We start from the raw sequence: 17,327 nt of genomic DNA, 5'->3' as shown, positions 1-17,327 counted from the left end.
CATCGTCAAGGCCTGTTTGTGTATCCATACCTGGACGACTGGCTCCTCAAATGGTGCAGCACCACTACCACATCTGCTTAGATCTCCTTCACCGCTTGGGCATTCATGTGAACATGGAAAAATCAGTTCATAAGCCCACTCAATTGCTCCACCTTGTACTCCGGCCTAGGAAAAGTGTTTCCTTTGGAGGCGAGACTGTCATCGATGAGAAACACATGCAATATCATTCTTCAAGCTCATCGACCATCAGTAAGGCAAGTAGCGTCTCTACTGGGGTCGATGGCCTCTTGCATCTTTCTCAAACCCAACTCCAGATTGAGAATGAGACCGTTGCAGCAAGATCTGGAGGACAAATGGGACCAATTCTCGGGTCATTGGGAAGACCAAATTCTCCTCTCTTAAGCAGCGAAGAAGTCCATTCTCTGGTGGACTCAGCCAAAGAATCTTCTAGTGGGAGTCCCATTCCATCAACCTCTTCCAAAACAATCACTGATCACAGGTGCTTCTCTTCAGGAATGGGGAGCACATCTGGGTCAACTGCAGACTCCGGGCAGATGGACCAGCAAGGAGCAGACCTATCATATCAACATGTTAGAACTGCAGGCGGTTCATTTTGCCCATAAGGCATTCCATCCATCGATTCAGTCAGAGTGGATTCTGATACAAACTGACAATACAACCACCATGTATTACTTGAACAAGTTGGAACACACAATCGCCCTCTGTCCCTGGAATCTCAAGCGATCTGGCACTGGCTGCTTGACAGGAACCTCTCGATCATGGCGGTGCATTTGCCAGGAGAACAGAACGTGTGTGCAGACGCTCTGTCGGCACTTCGAAGAACAAGAAGACTGGGTGCTCAACGACGAGGTGGTGGCGGACATTTTTCATCAATGGGGTCGTCCATCCATCGACCTCTTTGCAGAGGATCTAAACAGAAAATGCCACGCCTTCGCGTCCAGATTTTACCGACCAGGAACAAGAGGTAATGCTCTTTTGATAGACTAGTCCAGGACGTTTGCATACGCTATTCCGCCCCTTCCTCTCATCCCAAAGTTGGTGACCAAGCTCATCTGATCCAGGATGAAGATGATCCTATTGTAACTCTCGATCTGTCCGCACATGAGACTCCTGTGCAGGCCGGACCTTCTGACCAAAATGGAAGGGAAGATTCTGCACCCCAGCCTTCCCTCGCTGAGCTTGGCAGCATGACTTCTGAGGTCCTGCAGTACGGATATTTGAACCTTCTTCAGGACTGCATGGACATTTTGAGGGAGTCAGAGACCATCCACAAGAACCTCTAACTTAGATTTCACTTGTGGTGTATGCGTAATGGTTGGAGTCCGACTAGTGGGCAAGAAGAGGTAATCTTGCAGTATCTGCTATACTTGGCCAAATCTGGGTTGAAATACACTTCCATAAAGGTTCCTTTGGCGGCCATTACAGCCTATAGAAAATCACCTAACCAACCTTCTTTCTGTCGCCTTCAGGTGGTCAAGGACTTCCTTCAGGGGTTGAAGGTTTATCTCATTGCCCAACCTCCTTCTCTTCCTAGGGAGTTGAATCTAGTTATGTCAAAATTGATGGGTCCTCCTTTCGAACCCAAGCGACAACATCTTACATGGAAAGTATCCTTTCTGGTGGCTATTACATCAGCACACAGAGTAAGTGAAATCCAAGCACTCTGTTCAAAGGAACCGTATACGGTTTTCCATCACAATGGGGTGGTTTTGAGAATTCACCGTCCTTTCCTACCCAAAGTGGTGTCTGACTTTCATGTCAACCAGACAATTTCTCTGCCCTCTTTTTTTGACCCGATCCTGATACACCAGCAGAAAGTTCTCTTCACTCATTAGACCTCAAGAGAGTTCTAATCCATTAGAAAGGTTGATCAATTGTTTGTCAACTTCGGCTGTTAGGGCAGGCTTTCCAGCCTCCAAACAATTTTTTTCAAGGCAGATAGTGTCCTGTATTAAATTGGCCTACCAGTTAGCGAACAAGTCTCTGTTAGCCTCCCCTAAAGCTCACTCTACTAGGGGAAAGGCTGCTACAATAGCTTTCTTACACAATGTACCGATGGAGGAGATTTGCAAGGCTGCAACTTGGAAGTTTGGTCATACGTTTACCAGACATTACTGTCTGGATTCTGACTCCAGAGCGGATACCCAAGTAGGCCAAGCCTCCTTGAGGAAACTGTTCCAATCCTAGCTTAATTAGAGTCTTTGAAATGTTTTTTTTAACAAAGTATCTTTATTTTACACTTGTCATTTGCCCGCAGGATGAGGGGATGGGCTTGCTATTCTATTCATGTGCTTATGACTATTTATGAGGATCCCCTGGAAGAGAAGGATGTTACTTACCTGTAATCCTAGTTCTCTTCCAGGGGTATCCTCATCAAAGTCCTAAGCAACCCACCCGCCACCCCGGGCAAGTGATCAAGATACAGGTCATCTCTTTGTGCCATGGTCTCCGGGTCTCTGCAAAGAACAACTGACCTAACTGTCACCCCTGAGGCATGATGGAGGCTAGGGGTCATGACTGCCTTGAAGGCATGGTGCCAGTTTATTCTGTGTGTATCTGTGGGTTAGCGTTTCAGCTTTCTACACTCCAGTTTCTACAATGCAGCCTATGTGCTGGCAATGTTCTTTCATTCCTCTTTGCAGGATTGTTTTCTGCTGCGCATTAAAGCAGTTTTCAACTGTGTTTTCTTTCTCCCTGCTTTATTGGAATTATATTTATGTGCGAGGGAAATTCTTACAACATTGCTAAGCGTTTTCTAGTGTATGGAAGGCTATATTGTGTTTTTATTGTTATATAGCTACATATATGGTTTCCACATAAATGTTTATTTCCAGGGTCCTGCGCATGGTTGGGGATAGTCATGTGCTTATAACTGACGAGTACACCCTAGGATTACAGTTAAGTAACTTATCCTTTTTGGACAGTCCCCAAGTGGTAATTGCATTATAGTACGTGGAACTACGAACCAGAACCATGACCCCGAGTTGCTAGGCAGCTGCCTGCTGTTTTATCACCAGGCTTATAATTCAATGCCATTGTGTAAATTACTTGATAATAATTTCACTGGCGATGCGCTTTGTAGTTCGGACAACGGATATCTCGGAATGCACGTATGTGCTGTCTGCATGGTAATTTGAGCATCTTCACAAACAGCTGTTCGCTAAATACAAATGTTTTAGCAGACGGACCAATATAAAGACTTCTAGTCACATCTTTTGCTCAGAAGATAGTTATTGTTAGTGTTGTGAAAACCATATGCAGTCGTTCGCTTTTAGAATGGGGCAGCTATACTATCAGCTGAAGTTTGAAATGAGCTTCCCTTTCTGGTCCTAGTCGTCTTGATCTAAACTAGAGCTTTTGTAACTCCCTCTCTCCTTCCTTATGCCTCATACTGCTCTCCACACCTTCCTTTACTTCAAAATCACGCTAATCTCCTCAACGCCTTCTTCCTTCTCCCTCATACTATACCCACTCCCCTTTCTTCTGCCTCATGCTACTCTCCTCCTCGCTATACTTCATTAACCCTCATCTATTCTTCTACTCGCTCTCCGTCCCAAATCTTAAACACTGCTCTTCTCCTTCTAATACTATGTGTTTAACTACTACACACATAACAATTACAATTCAACCAACATAAAGGCACACCATATCACATACAAACACTCAATAAGACTTAGCTAAAATACAATTCCATTAGCAAAGCAAATAGCTTTACCTTAAACAAAGGCAAGACCTATTGCATTTCCAGTGGTTGTTCTCTGCTTGATGGGAGTGCCAGACTCAAGTGTGAAATTGATAGAAACACCCCCCCCCTGTGCAAAACAGCTGATTTCAGCTTCCATAAGCTGTTGGAAACCTGCCGGATAATAGGATGGAGACTAGAAATAAAGATGAAGGCAGGGTATTGGACATGTTGCTTGCAACATATATGCAGGGTCACTGGATGTATGCGGCGGGGAGGACCAAATAATGCACAAGGTACTCTAAATTATGCAGCAAGAAAAGGTAAATTAATGCAACATAATGCTGTCCTTTTTCATTGGGTAGTAATACTGTCCCTATTGTCATTTTAACACATGATCACTCTGCCCTGGCAAATATTTCACCTTATTAGCACCAGCAACCAAAAACAGCTATAAGCAATTGAAAGACTACCAGGGAACCTTTGCAAAGAGCTTTCCACTGCACAGGAACATGTGTTGCCACGTTTTTAGGAATGTGTGATCCGTTTGAGCTAGAAACAAATAGTTTTTGGTTAAATCTGCAGATGATGGATAATGTGGCAAGTGCCGCAAATCCATAATTTTGCAGAAAATGCTGCACAATCTCATAATTTGAGTAGCTCTGCATAAATGTAGTGATATTCATGTTTAGTTTGTATTTTTGTTCTTGATATTGCAGTGGCAATGTACAAAGAACCCTATGAGCTAAGACTACAGCAGTCCCCATGAACTTAACATCTCCTGTTTTTCAACAGATGCTTGGAATTGTATAGCAACCTGCTTCTTTATAGACACAGCACATAATATTATTGACTACATTGAGACAATCTGGAATATCCTCAAACCAGGAGGAATATGGGTAAACTTAGGTAAGTCTTGATATGAATGCAATATTTTGTATCGACAAACGTTATTCAACACCATCAAGTACATGACCTACCTAATTACTAAAGCGTGTCGCTGCTAGATTTTCACCTAGTAGGACTTTTACTATTATTATGGCACTTGCTCTTTAAAATTGTAAACGTGGTTTGAGTGTGTCACCATGAAAATCTGCAAGTCAGCCAGCTGAGTGAACATTCGTATCCATTTGTATGCACGAATCACATTTCATGTGTGCTATACATGCTTAAGTACTCCAATTTATTTTATGTTTTAAATGCGATTATTTTAGCAGAGCTGCCTGAATCACTGGAAAGATTTAGAAAAATACGTAAACAAGGATGAAAATGTGGAAAATAAAATTTTGAAATAATCCTCCGTTCTTAAAAATGAACAGTTGATTCAGTTAGCACTTATGGGAATGTTATTGTACCGATATGGGCACTAGCATGGGTCGGGCCTCATTCCGAATGATATCATTCCTGTAGACATTTTGTTTAGTAAGCAAACTATTGTAATGCTGTTTTGGTACATAGAAATTGTGAGAGTATTTAGGAGAGTTTTATTAATGACTTAAAATCCATTTCACCATCTTTCATTAAGCCTTGTGACTGCTAATAGTTTCCCTAAATAAGAACAAGCAATGACTAATCCAGTAGGTGTGGCTGTTTTAAGTGTGTTTGAATGATGTGTGCAAGTGGGAATGTGGGTTGGGATGTGTGCGCATTTGTTACTTTGTGCCATTATTTGATAGCGTGTGGAGTGTATGATTGTAATGCTGAAGAAAATATTTGGTTGGTGTTTGATACCTGTTGAAGTCGAATTGGGCAGTAGACCTAGCAAGGTGACTAACTTCTAGTCATAGAGATCAATATTCTAAAGTAGAACTGACATGAGTTACTTTACTTCAAAAGCTATTCTGGCATGTAATACTCGGAAGCAAGATTTTGGAAAATAAAACGTTCACGACTTACAGGGGTATGTCTCCCTTGACTGGGCTTGAAAACGGCACAGGTTAACAGATTCTTACACTGTGCAGGTCTTGCTGGGGTCGAGAACCTCATGAAAATCAAATGCTCACTGCATACCTCATTAAGGCAGGCACATGAGACAATGTAACTTCTGGGTGGTGGTTGCACAAATTTTGACACATTCAGACTGACCAATCGGAGAATGATGTTGCATTGGAACAATGAAAGACTATCCTTGCTTCACCCCTCCTGGGATTTTGCAGTAACGCTGCAATGTGCCCTCGTGGGTACCGCAAAGCAGTTTTTAGAGGGTGTTGCCTGGTGTCTGGAGGATCACCAACTTGTATATACTTAATGTGCAGGCACAATTCGCTGTGTTTTATTTAATATATTTTAGACAATCACTGTAAACTAAAAATTGGCCATACCTAGGTACCATTGTTAATAGAACATGATTGTGACATTGGGAAAAGATGTTTCAAATTGCTATGCCCGAATGTTTGATCAATGACAAAGTAAATAGAGAATATGTCCTCTAATTCATTGATTTGTTCCAGGATAATGTGAATTTACAAAGGACTATAATGAATAACTGGGGCATCAATGCATTTTTCTTTAGCTACATGTAATTGCCAAGCAATAGTTAACATGTTGCGGTCACCAGATGGATTTTAAATGCATTCCTTGGAATAGTTGTTACTCCCTTTCACCCAAAGTGTATTTAGATTTATTTCAGATAACAAGTTAACCCAACTTACGAGGTAACCTAAAAGATTGTAGACTTCCTAGAGACCTTTCCCTCGAGGTGAAGAGTGCTGTCCTGATATGCTTTTATGTGGGTACCTTTGCTTGAGCCACAGTAAAGCATGCTCTGAATGCTAATAACACAAGCATTTACAATGCAACGGTCTTGCCTTTGCAAAAGTTAGAGCTATTGGCATTGTAAATGAAAAATTTTTAATGTATGTGTTGGTTTTGAAAACAAATAAATAAATGGCATTGTCATTTACAATGCCAATAGCTTAATCTCTCACAAATGCGAGACCTATTGCATTTGCACACACACACACACACACAGAGCCACACACACAGAGCCACACACACAGAGCCACACACACAGAGCCACACACACAGAGCCACACACACAGAGCCACACACACAGAGCCACACACACAGAGCCACACACACACAGACACACACACACATACAGCCACGCACACACAGCCACACACACACAGCCACAGCCACACAGCCACAGCCACACACACAGCCACACACACAGCCACACACAGCCACACACACAGCCACACACACAGCCACACACACAGCCACACACACAGCCACACACACAGCCACACACACAGCCACACAGAGCCACACACACACCGAGCCCCACACACACACCGAGCCCCACACACACACAGAGCCACACACACACACAGAGCCACACACACACAGAGCCACACACAGAGCCACACAGAGCCACACACACACACACACACAGAGCCACACACACACACACACACAGAGCCACACACACAGCCACACAGACAGCCACACAGACAGCCACACAGACAGCCACACAGACAGCCACACAGACAGCCACACAGACAGCCACACAGACAGCCACACAGACAGCCACACAGACAGCCACACAGACAGCCACACAGACAGCCACACAGACAGCCACACACAGGCAGCCACACACAGGCAGCCACACACAGGCAGCCACACACAGGCAGCCACACACAGGCAGCCACACACAGGCAGCCACACACAGGCAGCCACACACAGGCAGCCACACACAGGCAGCCACACACAGGCAGCCACACACAGGCAGCCACACACAGACAGCCACACACAGACAGCCACACACAGACAGCCACACACAGACAGCCACACACAGACAGCCACACACAGACAGCCACACACAGACAGCCACACACAGACAGCCACACACAGACAGCCACACACAGACAGCCACACACAGACAGCCACACACAGACAGCCACACACAGACAGCCACACACAGACAGCCACACACAGACAGCCACACACAGACAGCCACACACAGACAGCCACACACAGACAGCCACACACAGACAGCCACACACAGACAGCCACACACAGACAGCCACACACAGACAGCCACACACAGACAGCCACACACAGACAGCCACACACAGACAGCCACACACAGACAGCCACACACAGACAGCCACACACAGACAGCCACACACAGACAGCCACACACAGAGACAGCCACACACAGAGACAGCCACACACACACAGACAGCCACACACACACAGACAGCCACACACACACAGACAGCCACACACACACAGACAGCCACACACACACAGACAGCCACACACACACACAGACAGCCACACACACACAGCCACACACACACAGACAGCCACACACACACAGACAGCCACACACAGACAGCCACACACAGACAGCCACACACAGACAGCCACACACAGACAGCCACACACAGACAGCCACACACAGACAGCCACAGACAGACAGCCAGCCACAGACAGACAGCCAGCCACACACAGACAGCCAGCCACACACAGACAGCCAGCCACACACAGACAGCCAGCCACACACAGACAGCCAGCCACACACAGACAGCCAGCCACACACAGACAGCCACACAGCCACACACACAGACAGCCACACAGCCACACACACAGACAGCCACACAGCCACACACACAGACAGCCACACAGCCACACACACACACAGCCACAGCCACAAATCACACATTCATAAATACAGAAGCACATGCACAGACACAAGGACTCGCGCACGCACACAGAAGCTGACGAAACATTCACGCCATCCTCACGACACACTTAGATAAGAGCCCGCCCCTGCTATGCGAGGTCTCCCCTTCCCAAGGCAGTGGAGTTCAGGCTCAAGGCCGGGTGGGGACCACTTCCGGTAAAGCCCTGGTACGACTCTGCGAGCTATGTCGACGAGACGGCTTGAATGTTAGGGAGGGGTACACGAATTTAAGGAAGTGCATGAGGTGATAAATATGTTAGATGCAGGCGACATGGGGTTCGAGGGCTTCCGAGCCTTTCAGCATTTCTTGACACAGACAGAGCAAGGGCCGCGAGGATTCAGTCTGTCCGCATTGCCAATAATTCTTTCTGAATGCTGCTGAGTGTCCAGGAAGCATCGCACGCTTTTTTGCCCTTTTCACCTTTTTTGAAACACTGTGTGAGAATAGTTGATGCTTCTGGCGCCCGACGCACTATAAGAAAATAAAAACTAGTAGTGTTACATGTCTTTCACTGTTTCGTAGCACTGTAAACACATGCTTGAGCACACTTCGTTTTACTGACCTTGATGTTAAATGCACCTTCCTACAGCGGGGTAATAGTGGAAGCTGAAACCGATTTACTCCTTGCTACGCGTATCACACCGAGCTCTCTTAAGGTGTCGGGTCAGGGGTGAGAGGCTCTCCCAGTGCATGATTGGTTTGCGCTGGGGAGGGCGCCCGAGGAGAAGAGGAGGGCAGCCAGCACTTTCTGTAGGGCGCCGCAGCCTCAAGAAGCACCCCACGTGTGACCCTGGGCACTGGGGGCACCTGCTGCCCTGTCCGAGGACCTGGGCGGGGAGAAGTGACTTCTTCAGCGGCAGCAGGTGTGGGGAAGTAGCAGCTTCTCAGAGCACATAATTACAGGTCTGAGCCGTGAAGCATTAATACAGTGCGGCGCGAGTTGATGGCGAGTCCGAGAAGTGTCAGTGCGGTTCTTTCATTTTCACAGCTTCCCTCATCTCCGTCGAGCCCGGCAGAAGGGGGCCGGGGGCCATGAAGAGAGCCCCCTCCCGCTGCGTCGAGGGCGGAGAGTGTAGGATTAGTGCGACGGAGACCCAAAGCTCTGCTCGACCTGGATTTATTTTAAAATAAACACGTGTGCAGGTAAATGGCGTTTGCATGCGTTACAAGGGGCCGCTTCAATCAAACCCAATGGCAAGCCCTGCAGCAGACACTGTCAGCCCCCGGCTTCACCAAGAGGCCCGTCCTCTCAGCAAGGACATTGTTTGCCCTAAATTATCCGTAATTGCTGCACAATGCAATTATAGAGCGGGTTAACGAAGTTAGTGCAGCACGGATCGGCGGGGCACGCCCGGGGTATCAGCCTGGCTCCGTTACAGGGATCTCTCTGCACCAGCAGAAGGCGAGGGCGGGCTGTGGCGCGTGCACACTCGTCCCCGCTGCCGTCAGATTTTGTTCTGGCTGCCGCACGTACAACAGCGTGTCGTCTGCGTATGTGGATATTACTATGTTGTATGTCGGAAAGTTGATGCCTTCATGGCTGTGATATTCCCTCAGCGCGCACGCAGGGGCTCCGCTACCAGCGTATATAGTAGTGGCAATAGAGGGCAGCCTTGTCTTGTGCCTCTAGTGATAGAGAAGCTATCTGTAACTAGATTACCAATACGCACCCTCGCAGTTGGCCTGTAATACAACGTGTCGACTAGCTGCAAAAAAACTGATCCCAACCCCTGTTCTCGCCAGCACCTTACGCATAAAGGGCCATTCGACCGAATCGAAATCCTTTTCCATATCTAAAAAGACCGCCACAGCCTTCACATCCTGCCGTAATTGTTGCATGGCGCCAAACACCGTGCAAATGTTGTACGTTAAATTTCTGTGTGGAATAAAGCCTGCCTGCCACGGGGCAACCAGTGTGGGGGCAAGCAGCGCCAGACGATTAGCCAGCACCTTTGCAAATATTGGTATCCTCATTTAAAAGGGAAAGCGGGCGATATGAGCTGCACTCTTCCGGGGGCTTCCCTGACTTCATAGAATTCGGCAGGGTGCCCTCCAAACACGGGTCATCAAAGTGTGGCAAGGTGAGGCAGAAGTATATCTATGTAGGCCTTATAGAAAGTAGCTGTGAGGCCTTCCACTCCTGGCGCACTATTAGATTTCATGCCCGACAGGGCCTCTACAATTTCATCCCTTTCTATCGGGAGCATTAAAAACTCTCTGTGCACGTCCGAGAGGAGGGGTAGCGTTATATGCTCTAAGTACTCTTGCATTTCCTCCTCCATAGCGTCAGACTTGGATGTATAAAGCGCAGAGTAATATTGCCGAAATCGATCCGCAATAGCTGCCCCTTCCTTAAGAATGTCTCCACCCCACCCCCCCTCAGACTGCACCTGCGTGAGAAGAGTCCTTCCCCGCTTCGCTTTCAGGATCTGTGCTAACAGAGAGCCCGGCTGCTCCCCTTCCCCAAAAGAACGAGCTGTTGCATACTTACCGAGATGTTTTATTTCACTGTCCGCAGCCTCGTGATATTCTTCTAAGAAGACCTTCTGCTGCTCCTCCTGTCCAGTGTCTCTCTCCAGGCCCATTCGATCTTCCAGCTGCTTCAGCTGCTGTTCTAAAGTCGACAACCTCTGCCTTATGTCCTTTAAGACCCCGGCGTGTTTAGCCATCACTATAACCTTGAATGCCTCCCATATAGTCTGGAAACTATCCACTGATCCCACGTTTACCTCAAAGAAGGTCTCTATCGCCTCGGCTACCTCCTCCTTAAAAACCGGATTCAACAGTGAGTATGGTGGGAAGCGGCAAGTATATGGGGGAATCTTTTTCTTGGGAGTAGTCAAAGTGAGCAGTACCGGCGAGTGATCGGAAAGCGTACGCGGCAGCACCTTGCAATTCCATATACTATCCCATAATCCAGTGGAAGCTAACCAATAGTCTATACGAGTGTGTATGTTGTGATATGCTGAGTAGTGTGTGTAGCCCCCAGGAGACTGGTTACGCGCACGCCACACGTCAACTAAGTCTATGCAAGTCATCCCATTTTCCAAAGCCTTCGCCACCACCGGTATCTTGGGGTGTGGACCCGCCGATCTGTCTAAACATGGGTCCCTGATCCTGTTAAAGTCACCAGCCCACAGAATCCGCTCACCCTGCCACCTTTGCACAATAGAGGATAGCTGCGAGAAAAATTCAGGGCAGTCATAGTTGGGGCCATATGTGTTAACTATTATCAGGTCCAGCCCCCTTCCCCTACATCTTGAAATGACATTGCGCCCATTGGGATCCGATTCCAACAAGTGTGTGATGCTTTGGGATTCACCCATGTCATCACCCCTCTGACATGTCGTAAACCCTGCAGTGTTAATATTCCCCAGGAGCCCTTTACATCTTAACATTGCACTTGTTTGTGGAAGGTGGGTTTCTTGCAGCAATGCTACATAAATACTATGCCTGTGTACGTAATTGAGCACCTTACAAACATTACGGTGATCATTAAGTCCCATGATGTTCCATGTCGGAGCGCTCAGACTGTCCATCAATTTCTGCTCTGCGTTCCTGTCATCTCCTGCCATGTGTGTGGGATGTATTTATATAATGTACCGTCGCCAATGTGCGTGACCTCGTCAGGTCGTTCAACACCAAAGCAGCCTCAACCCTCTGTAACCTGTCTGTGATAACTCTAGTGCAGTGTACCTGTGCATAGCATATTGCGAGCCAGTTCCAAAACATTCCAATCAAAAGAAACCCCCCCCCAACTCTCCCCCCAGAAACTTGGAAACTCCCCCCATGTACTCCCATTACCTCCCACAGCAGACCACCCCCAACTTGGTCGCGCTAGTAATGTCACCCCTAACCCCCATCACCCGTTCCCCTCCCTTGAATCACAACCGGTGTGCAGAGGGCTCTGAGGCGGAGGTAGCTCTGCGTATGTGGAACTAACCCCTACTCCAAGTAACCTTACCACGCTTGCGCCAGAAAACTCAATTCGCAGTAATGTAAGTGTTCACCTCTCAACAATGTAACATGCACAATTCTTCCCAGTCCAGCAGTCGTCTGCAAGCGAATGTCCTTTTGTGTAGATGTGTTGCCTCTCTCTATCGTACCCGGCTTAGGTTCTCCCCCCCCCCCATAGACATGGTCACCAGTGTCTCGAACTTGTACGATGCCCCCCACTCCCCCGCTAAGCGTCTGGCAGACCAATGTAACTTTCAATCCTAGGCATTCAGGGATGATTCGCCTTCAAACCACCATGTGTGTACCAACCCGCCCAAACATCCACCCCCCACACATTACTCATCTTGTGTGCAACAGCACTTGGCCTTAGTCCTGTTCGTCCAGGGGTCCTCCTACCGCCTTATCCAGGAGTCTGCTCTCCGAAGAGCCTCTCTTGTCCGATGCCCAGCGTTTGATGGCCTGTTGCAGGGACTTGGGATCCGTAAATATATGCTATCTCCCTTGTAACCAGTCGGTCTTATTTTTTTATTTTTAGCCTGATGCTCCACAAGACCCATCTAATTTTTAGAAACCGTTGTACTGTTCCATTACAAGATTAAACAGTGGCCAGGTATCATTCTGTCTTCTCGAGGTTGATAAAACGTCCCTTCCATGATTCTGGGACCTCCCCCAGGTCATACCACAAGCAATAGTGCTTTTTATCAGAATATGTTTGTCCAGTGTCAGTACATTCAGAGGGGTTCCATGTAACCACTAGCATATACATTTTGAAAGATTTATTAAGTCTTACAGTGCTATGAGAACTGATGGACATCGGGATTAGGTTGCTTTTTTTTTTATCTAAAAACCATCATGTTGAATTAACAGGATTGTCAGTGAAAGTATGCCATAAGTCTTCAGGAGCTTCTCATCTGCCCATATTGTCTTCAGGAGTTTCACATCTGCTCATATTTGAAATGCCACTTCATTTTCTATTAACTAATGACCACAAATATTTAGGCTCACCCATCCTAACTGCGCAAACTAGGACATTGAAGCTCCCTTTTTATAATTTTGCATACTCTGGGCCTTACAAAAAAAAAGGAATTATTCCCATACAAAGATTTGCACGAAACACGCTGATCTCTCTTTGCCTGGTCAATGGTCAGAATTTGGCTTTAGGTATTTAATATCATCACTGCATCCACAGTCTGTCATAGATATCAAAGAATATCTGTGGAACTGCAGACTCCCGGTATTCTTAAATTCTTGGTAAATCTGTTGATCTGAATAACTCCGTCTTGACATTTGAATGACATTTCTGAATGTTACCTATAAAACTTCACACGCTTAGTTTTGAAGGGATCGGTAAAAAAAATGCTGCCTCCTTTGAAATTATAAGTCTGTGGCATGGGTGGCTCTGCCTTCTCGTGCTATCTTGTATTGGGCACTGATGTTTGCACGTGTAGCATTTTGTTCTTGACAGAAGACCTGTTATGATTCTACCTTTAGACCCCAGTGGAACAGTACAAAGGCTTCACCTCAGATTGTTTTTTTCCGCCATCGGTTTCAGATATTCAAGTGCCAGCTCTGGGGAAAATCTGCTTGACGTACAAAGCATTCCGGTGCAGGAAATGTATGAGGCTCTGGCACAAGCGCCACTAGGCACACCATAAAATGCATCCGCATAAGTCACCTGTAACACTGTATCTGTTGAGGGGGGCGACGGGTCATGCCCATTGGGCCTCACTGGATTTGAGCTCTGAAGCACTCCCTGGTGGAGGCCAAGCACCACTCCCACGGGAGTCTGGCATTGCCCCCGTGACTAGCCTAAAAAACTGACCTCTGGTTCCACCTCTTGCAACCAACATTGCTCGATCCAGAGCTAGTTCCAGCTATGAGAGAGCCACTGGCCAGGACATTGAGTCGTACCACCCACCAACACCACCTTTGCATGACAGCCCCCATAAACCTATCTTGTGCTGAAATTGATATCATAGTTGACATCTACACCCTTTTGCAGGTCGGTGCCAAAAGAGCCCTTGACTCAGAGATCGGATTTGAACAAGGCTTCTGATCATCTTGCAGCTCCCCAAGATGCCTGATATGGGGCAGAAGAACATCTTTACCAAACCCCGTTTGTAGGAACAACCACCTACTCCCCAGATTACTTAAATGGAAAAAAAAAAAGAAAGTCTCTTTTGACCAGCTTCTTCCCCAGGGGCCACAGATAACATTATTGGATGGGGGTTCAGTGGAGATTAAGGACATGGCTAGTAGTCCCAGCACCTCCTTGGCCTTGCACACTACCAACACATCAGTGTCCTCGCTCCGACTTACTTTCAGGACACACTGACTTGGACCATGACAGCCCATACGACCATTGAGATTCATACTACAATCCTGTTGTTCCCAGGGAGGGGGATGATCCTTGGGTGGGTTATCGGGTTGACTCCTGGAATCAAACCTAGGCACTTACCCTGTCAAGACTTCCCAACCCGCCCACCACACTGTTATTTTGCAGTTCATATCATCAAAAATGCTTAGGATGGGGTCCCTGGCTTCCAGTAGTGACACAGTGGGGGTCCCCGGGTTCCATTAATGATTTGGCGGTCCACATAAGTCAAAAGTTCAAGGATCACTGGTGAGGATGACCTCTTCTTCATAGTGCAAATAAAAATGGAGGGATTTGTATAAAGCGTTGCATCGCTCACTACTGGGAGTCATCCTTTCGCAAAAAAATCTTAACTATGGATACTTGGGATGGAATGTAGTGATGTAATAGGTAAATGTTCCTGTAGGTAGGTTGGGTCTCAACTGGGTAGCGGAGCAGTAGAGAGACATTGCTGGCATTCACAGAGGATATCAATCTCTCTAAGCCTGCCTTCTCTTCCGCCTCTGTCCTGGAGGCCTGTCTCCTTGACTAACTTGGGAACTAAGGCCAGAAGTGTGGAAGTTAAGTGGCACTTAATTTCTCCTACTAACTAAATTAGAGTCGTAAGGGCAAAGACAGCACAAAGTACATCTGTCACAAAAGCCTTCATCCAGAGGTCATGAAGCAACTCTGGTAGTAAGTTTTTGTGGGGGCAAGGAATGTCATCCTATGCCTTATGACTGCCATATTTATTCCATCGAACAGAAGATTCAGAATGGTAGTATGTCCGTTATTGTCTCTAGAATATTATCCTACCATAATATTGATGATCAAAAAAATTGAAGGTAAGTGTGTATAGGTAGGTAACGCTACAGGATGAGACTGGAGTAATTGAACAAGCCAAACCGTTCTTTCTAAGTCATTGAGCAGTCTGCACCTTTGGCATCCTAATCCTCTAAACAAACCATAACTAGATAAATTATTTATTGTACAATAACTTTATCACTGGGTTAACAGACGTCCTTCTCCATATTCCTAATGGCCCAATCTGCCCAAGGGAAAGCATCTACTGCCCTAATCAGAAATTTCACATTGATGTCTAACTGCTGATTCCTCACCTTTCAAATATTCCATAGACATAAGATTGGATCTGTAAACTTTTGAGCAGTATCTCTGGGTACTGAGAGGTGACGCTGTGCAGCTCCACACTGATGCTGTTCTACTCCTGAAATGACGTGCAGAGCCAGTATAGGCACCACTCCCACGAGCTGACACCAGTTCCTTCATTTTTGCCCCGCCAGAAGCTTATCCTGAGCACCTTTCGTCGAGGTCCTTTTCCCTCAAATTACACAGTGTGCAAGGGATATGTCTCCTACCAAGACGACCGGGTTTAAACCTTGTAAGGACTGTTGCAAATAAACCTGTGACCGATTTGTATCCGGTTTGCCTGTAGAGCCTGGGGGTGCGTATCAATGAACCTAAAGGCCACACAGGACCTTGGGGTGAAACTATACATCGCCAAGTATCAGAAGACTTCACTTTGAGACCAGTCAAAGACCAAGGGTCGCTCTGTCCATTTTCTAGTCCAGAAGTCAATCCTGAGGTCGATACTCATTGCACTCAAGATCTTCGAGTAAGTCGAAGAAAAAAATTCTAAGCTGGAATCTGCCTCTTCTTTCAACCGCTTACACAAGAAAAGGCACGAGGGCTTTGCCATGTCCCTCTATCTCGCTCCCGAAGTTTGTCTACATTGGAGCCCATCCTGCAACTGGTTCTGGCACAATCCAAGTTACCGAGGCGAACTGTGACACTGAGGAAGATCAAAGCGTTTTGCGCCGATGTGCTGTGACTTCGAATCCCTTCTGATTACCTCTGACATGTCTACAAGACCCACGAAGAGAGGTTCTTCATCTAAGATACAGGTGTGGGTTCACCATCTGCACCAGTTAAACACTCTAACACCATTTGGCAGTCAACCAGCACCTATACCTATCCCACCACAGGCTCCAAACCAGAGCCCAGCTGCCAAAGCCAACTCCATTGACGCCGGAAGATGATGTGCACCCTATTGTGCCCTCTGATTCTGAGTCGGCGCCGCACCAACCTTCTATGCGGCTGTGCTCAGTATCCATTGAACCACAAACCTCTTCATCTGAGATGCTTAGCATTACTAGGCCTCACACACTGCATTGCTTGTATTGAACACAATCGAATAATGACTACGGTGCGGAAGATGAAATCGGACTACACTACCATGAGGAAACCTGACCTCCAGGATGCCAGTGGTCTTGACACCTCTTCCGATACCAGCCACGTATCACCCTCTGGTACTGGCACTGAAGAATGTGCCTCTTTTGCAATGGTCATGTGGAGGGTGGTCGAAGTTCTCGACCTCTAGCTCCCTTATTTAGAAGTCAAAAGGACTGTCCTGATGTAAGCCCTCCAGCTGGGGCAAGACAATACTGAGCCCCTTCTGCTCCTTAATGAGGCACTCTCCGACATCCCTCTTGAGGACCCCCCTTGCAAATTGCCAAATTGCATGTCGCTTCCTACCTGCCCTCAGCAAGCCTGCCTTTTTGTCTCAGTACTCCCCTGCTCCCACGGGTCAGACAGATCACTA

The 17,327-nt window shown here is 47.0% G+C and overlaps 1 protein-coding gene across 1 annotated transcript in view; it reads left to right on the top strand.

The window, feature by feature from the left end:
- Positions 1-17,327, top strand: part of LOC144818410 (carnosine N-methyltransferase-like) — a 138,719-nt gene that overhangs the window by 80,392 nt on the left and 41,000 nt on the right. Inside the window, exon 6 of the mRNA XM_078675783.1 lies at positions 4,499-4,612. Within this exon, the coding sequence (XP_078531909.1) occupies positions 4,499-4,612 (114 nt within the window). The remainder of the gene's footprint in view (positions 1-4,498; positions 4,613-17,327) is intronic.

This window comes from Lissotriton helveticus, chromosome 2_1 (assembly GCF_964261635.1).
Source record: "Lissotriton helveticus chromosome 2_1, aLisHel1.1, whole genome shotgun sequence".
NCBI classification, from domain to species: Eukaryota; Metazoa; Chordata; class Amphibia; order Caudata; family Salamandridae; genus Lissotriton; species Lissotriton helveticus.
This window is presented reverse-complemented; position numbering and strand designations above follow the sequence as displayed.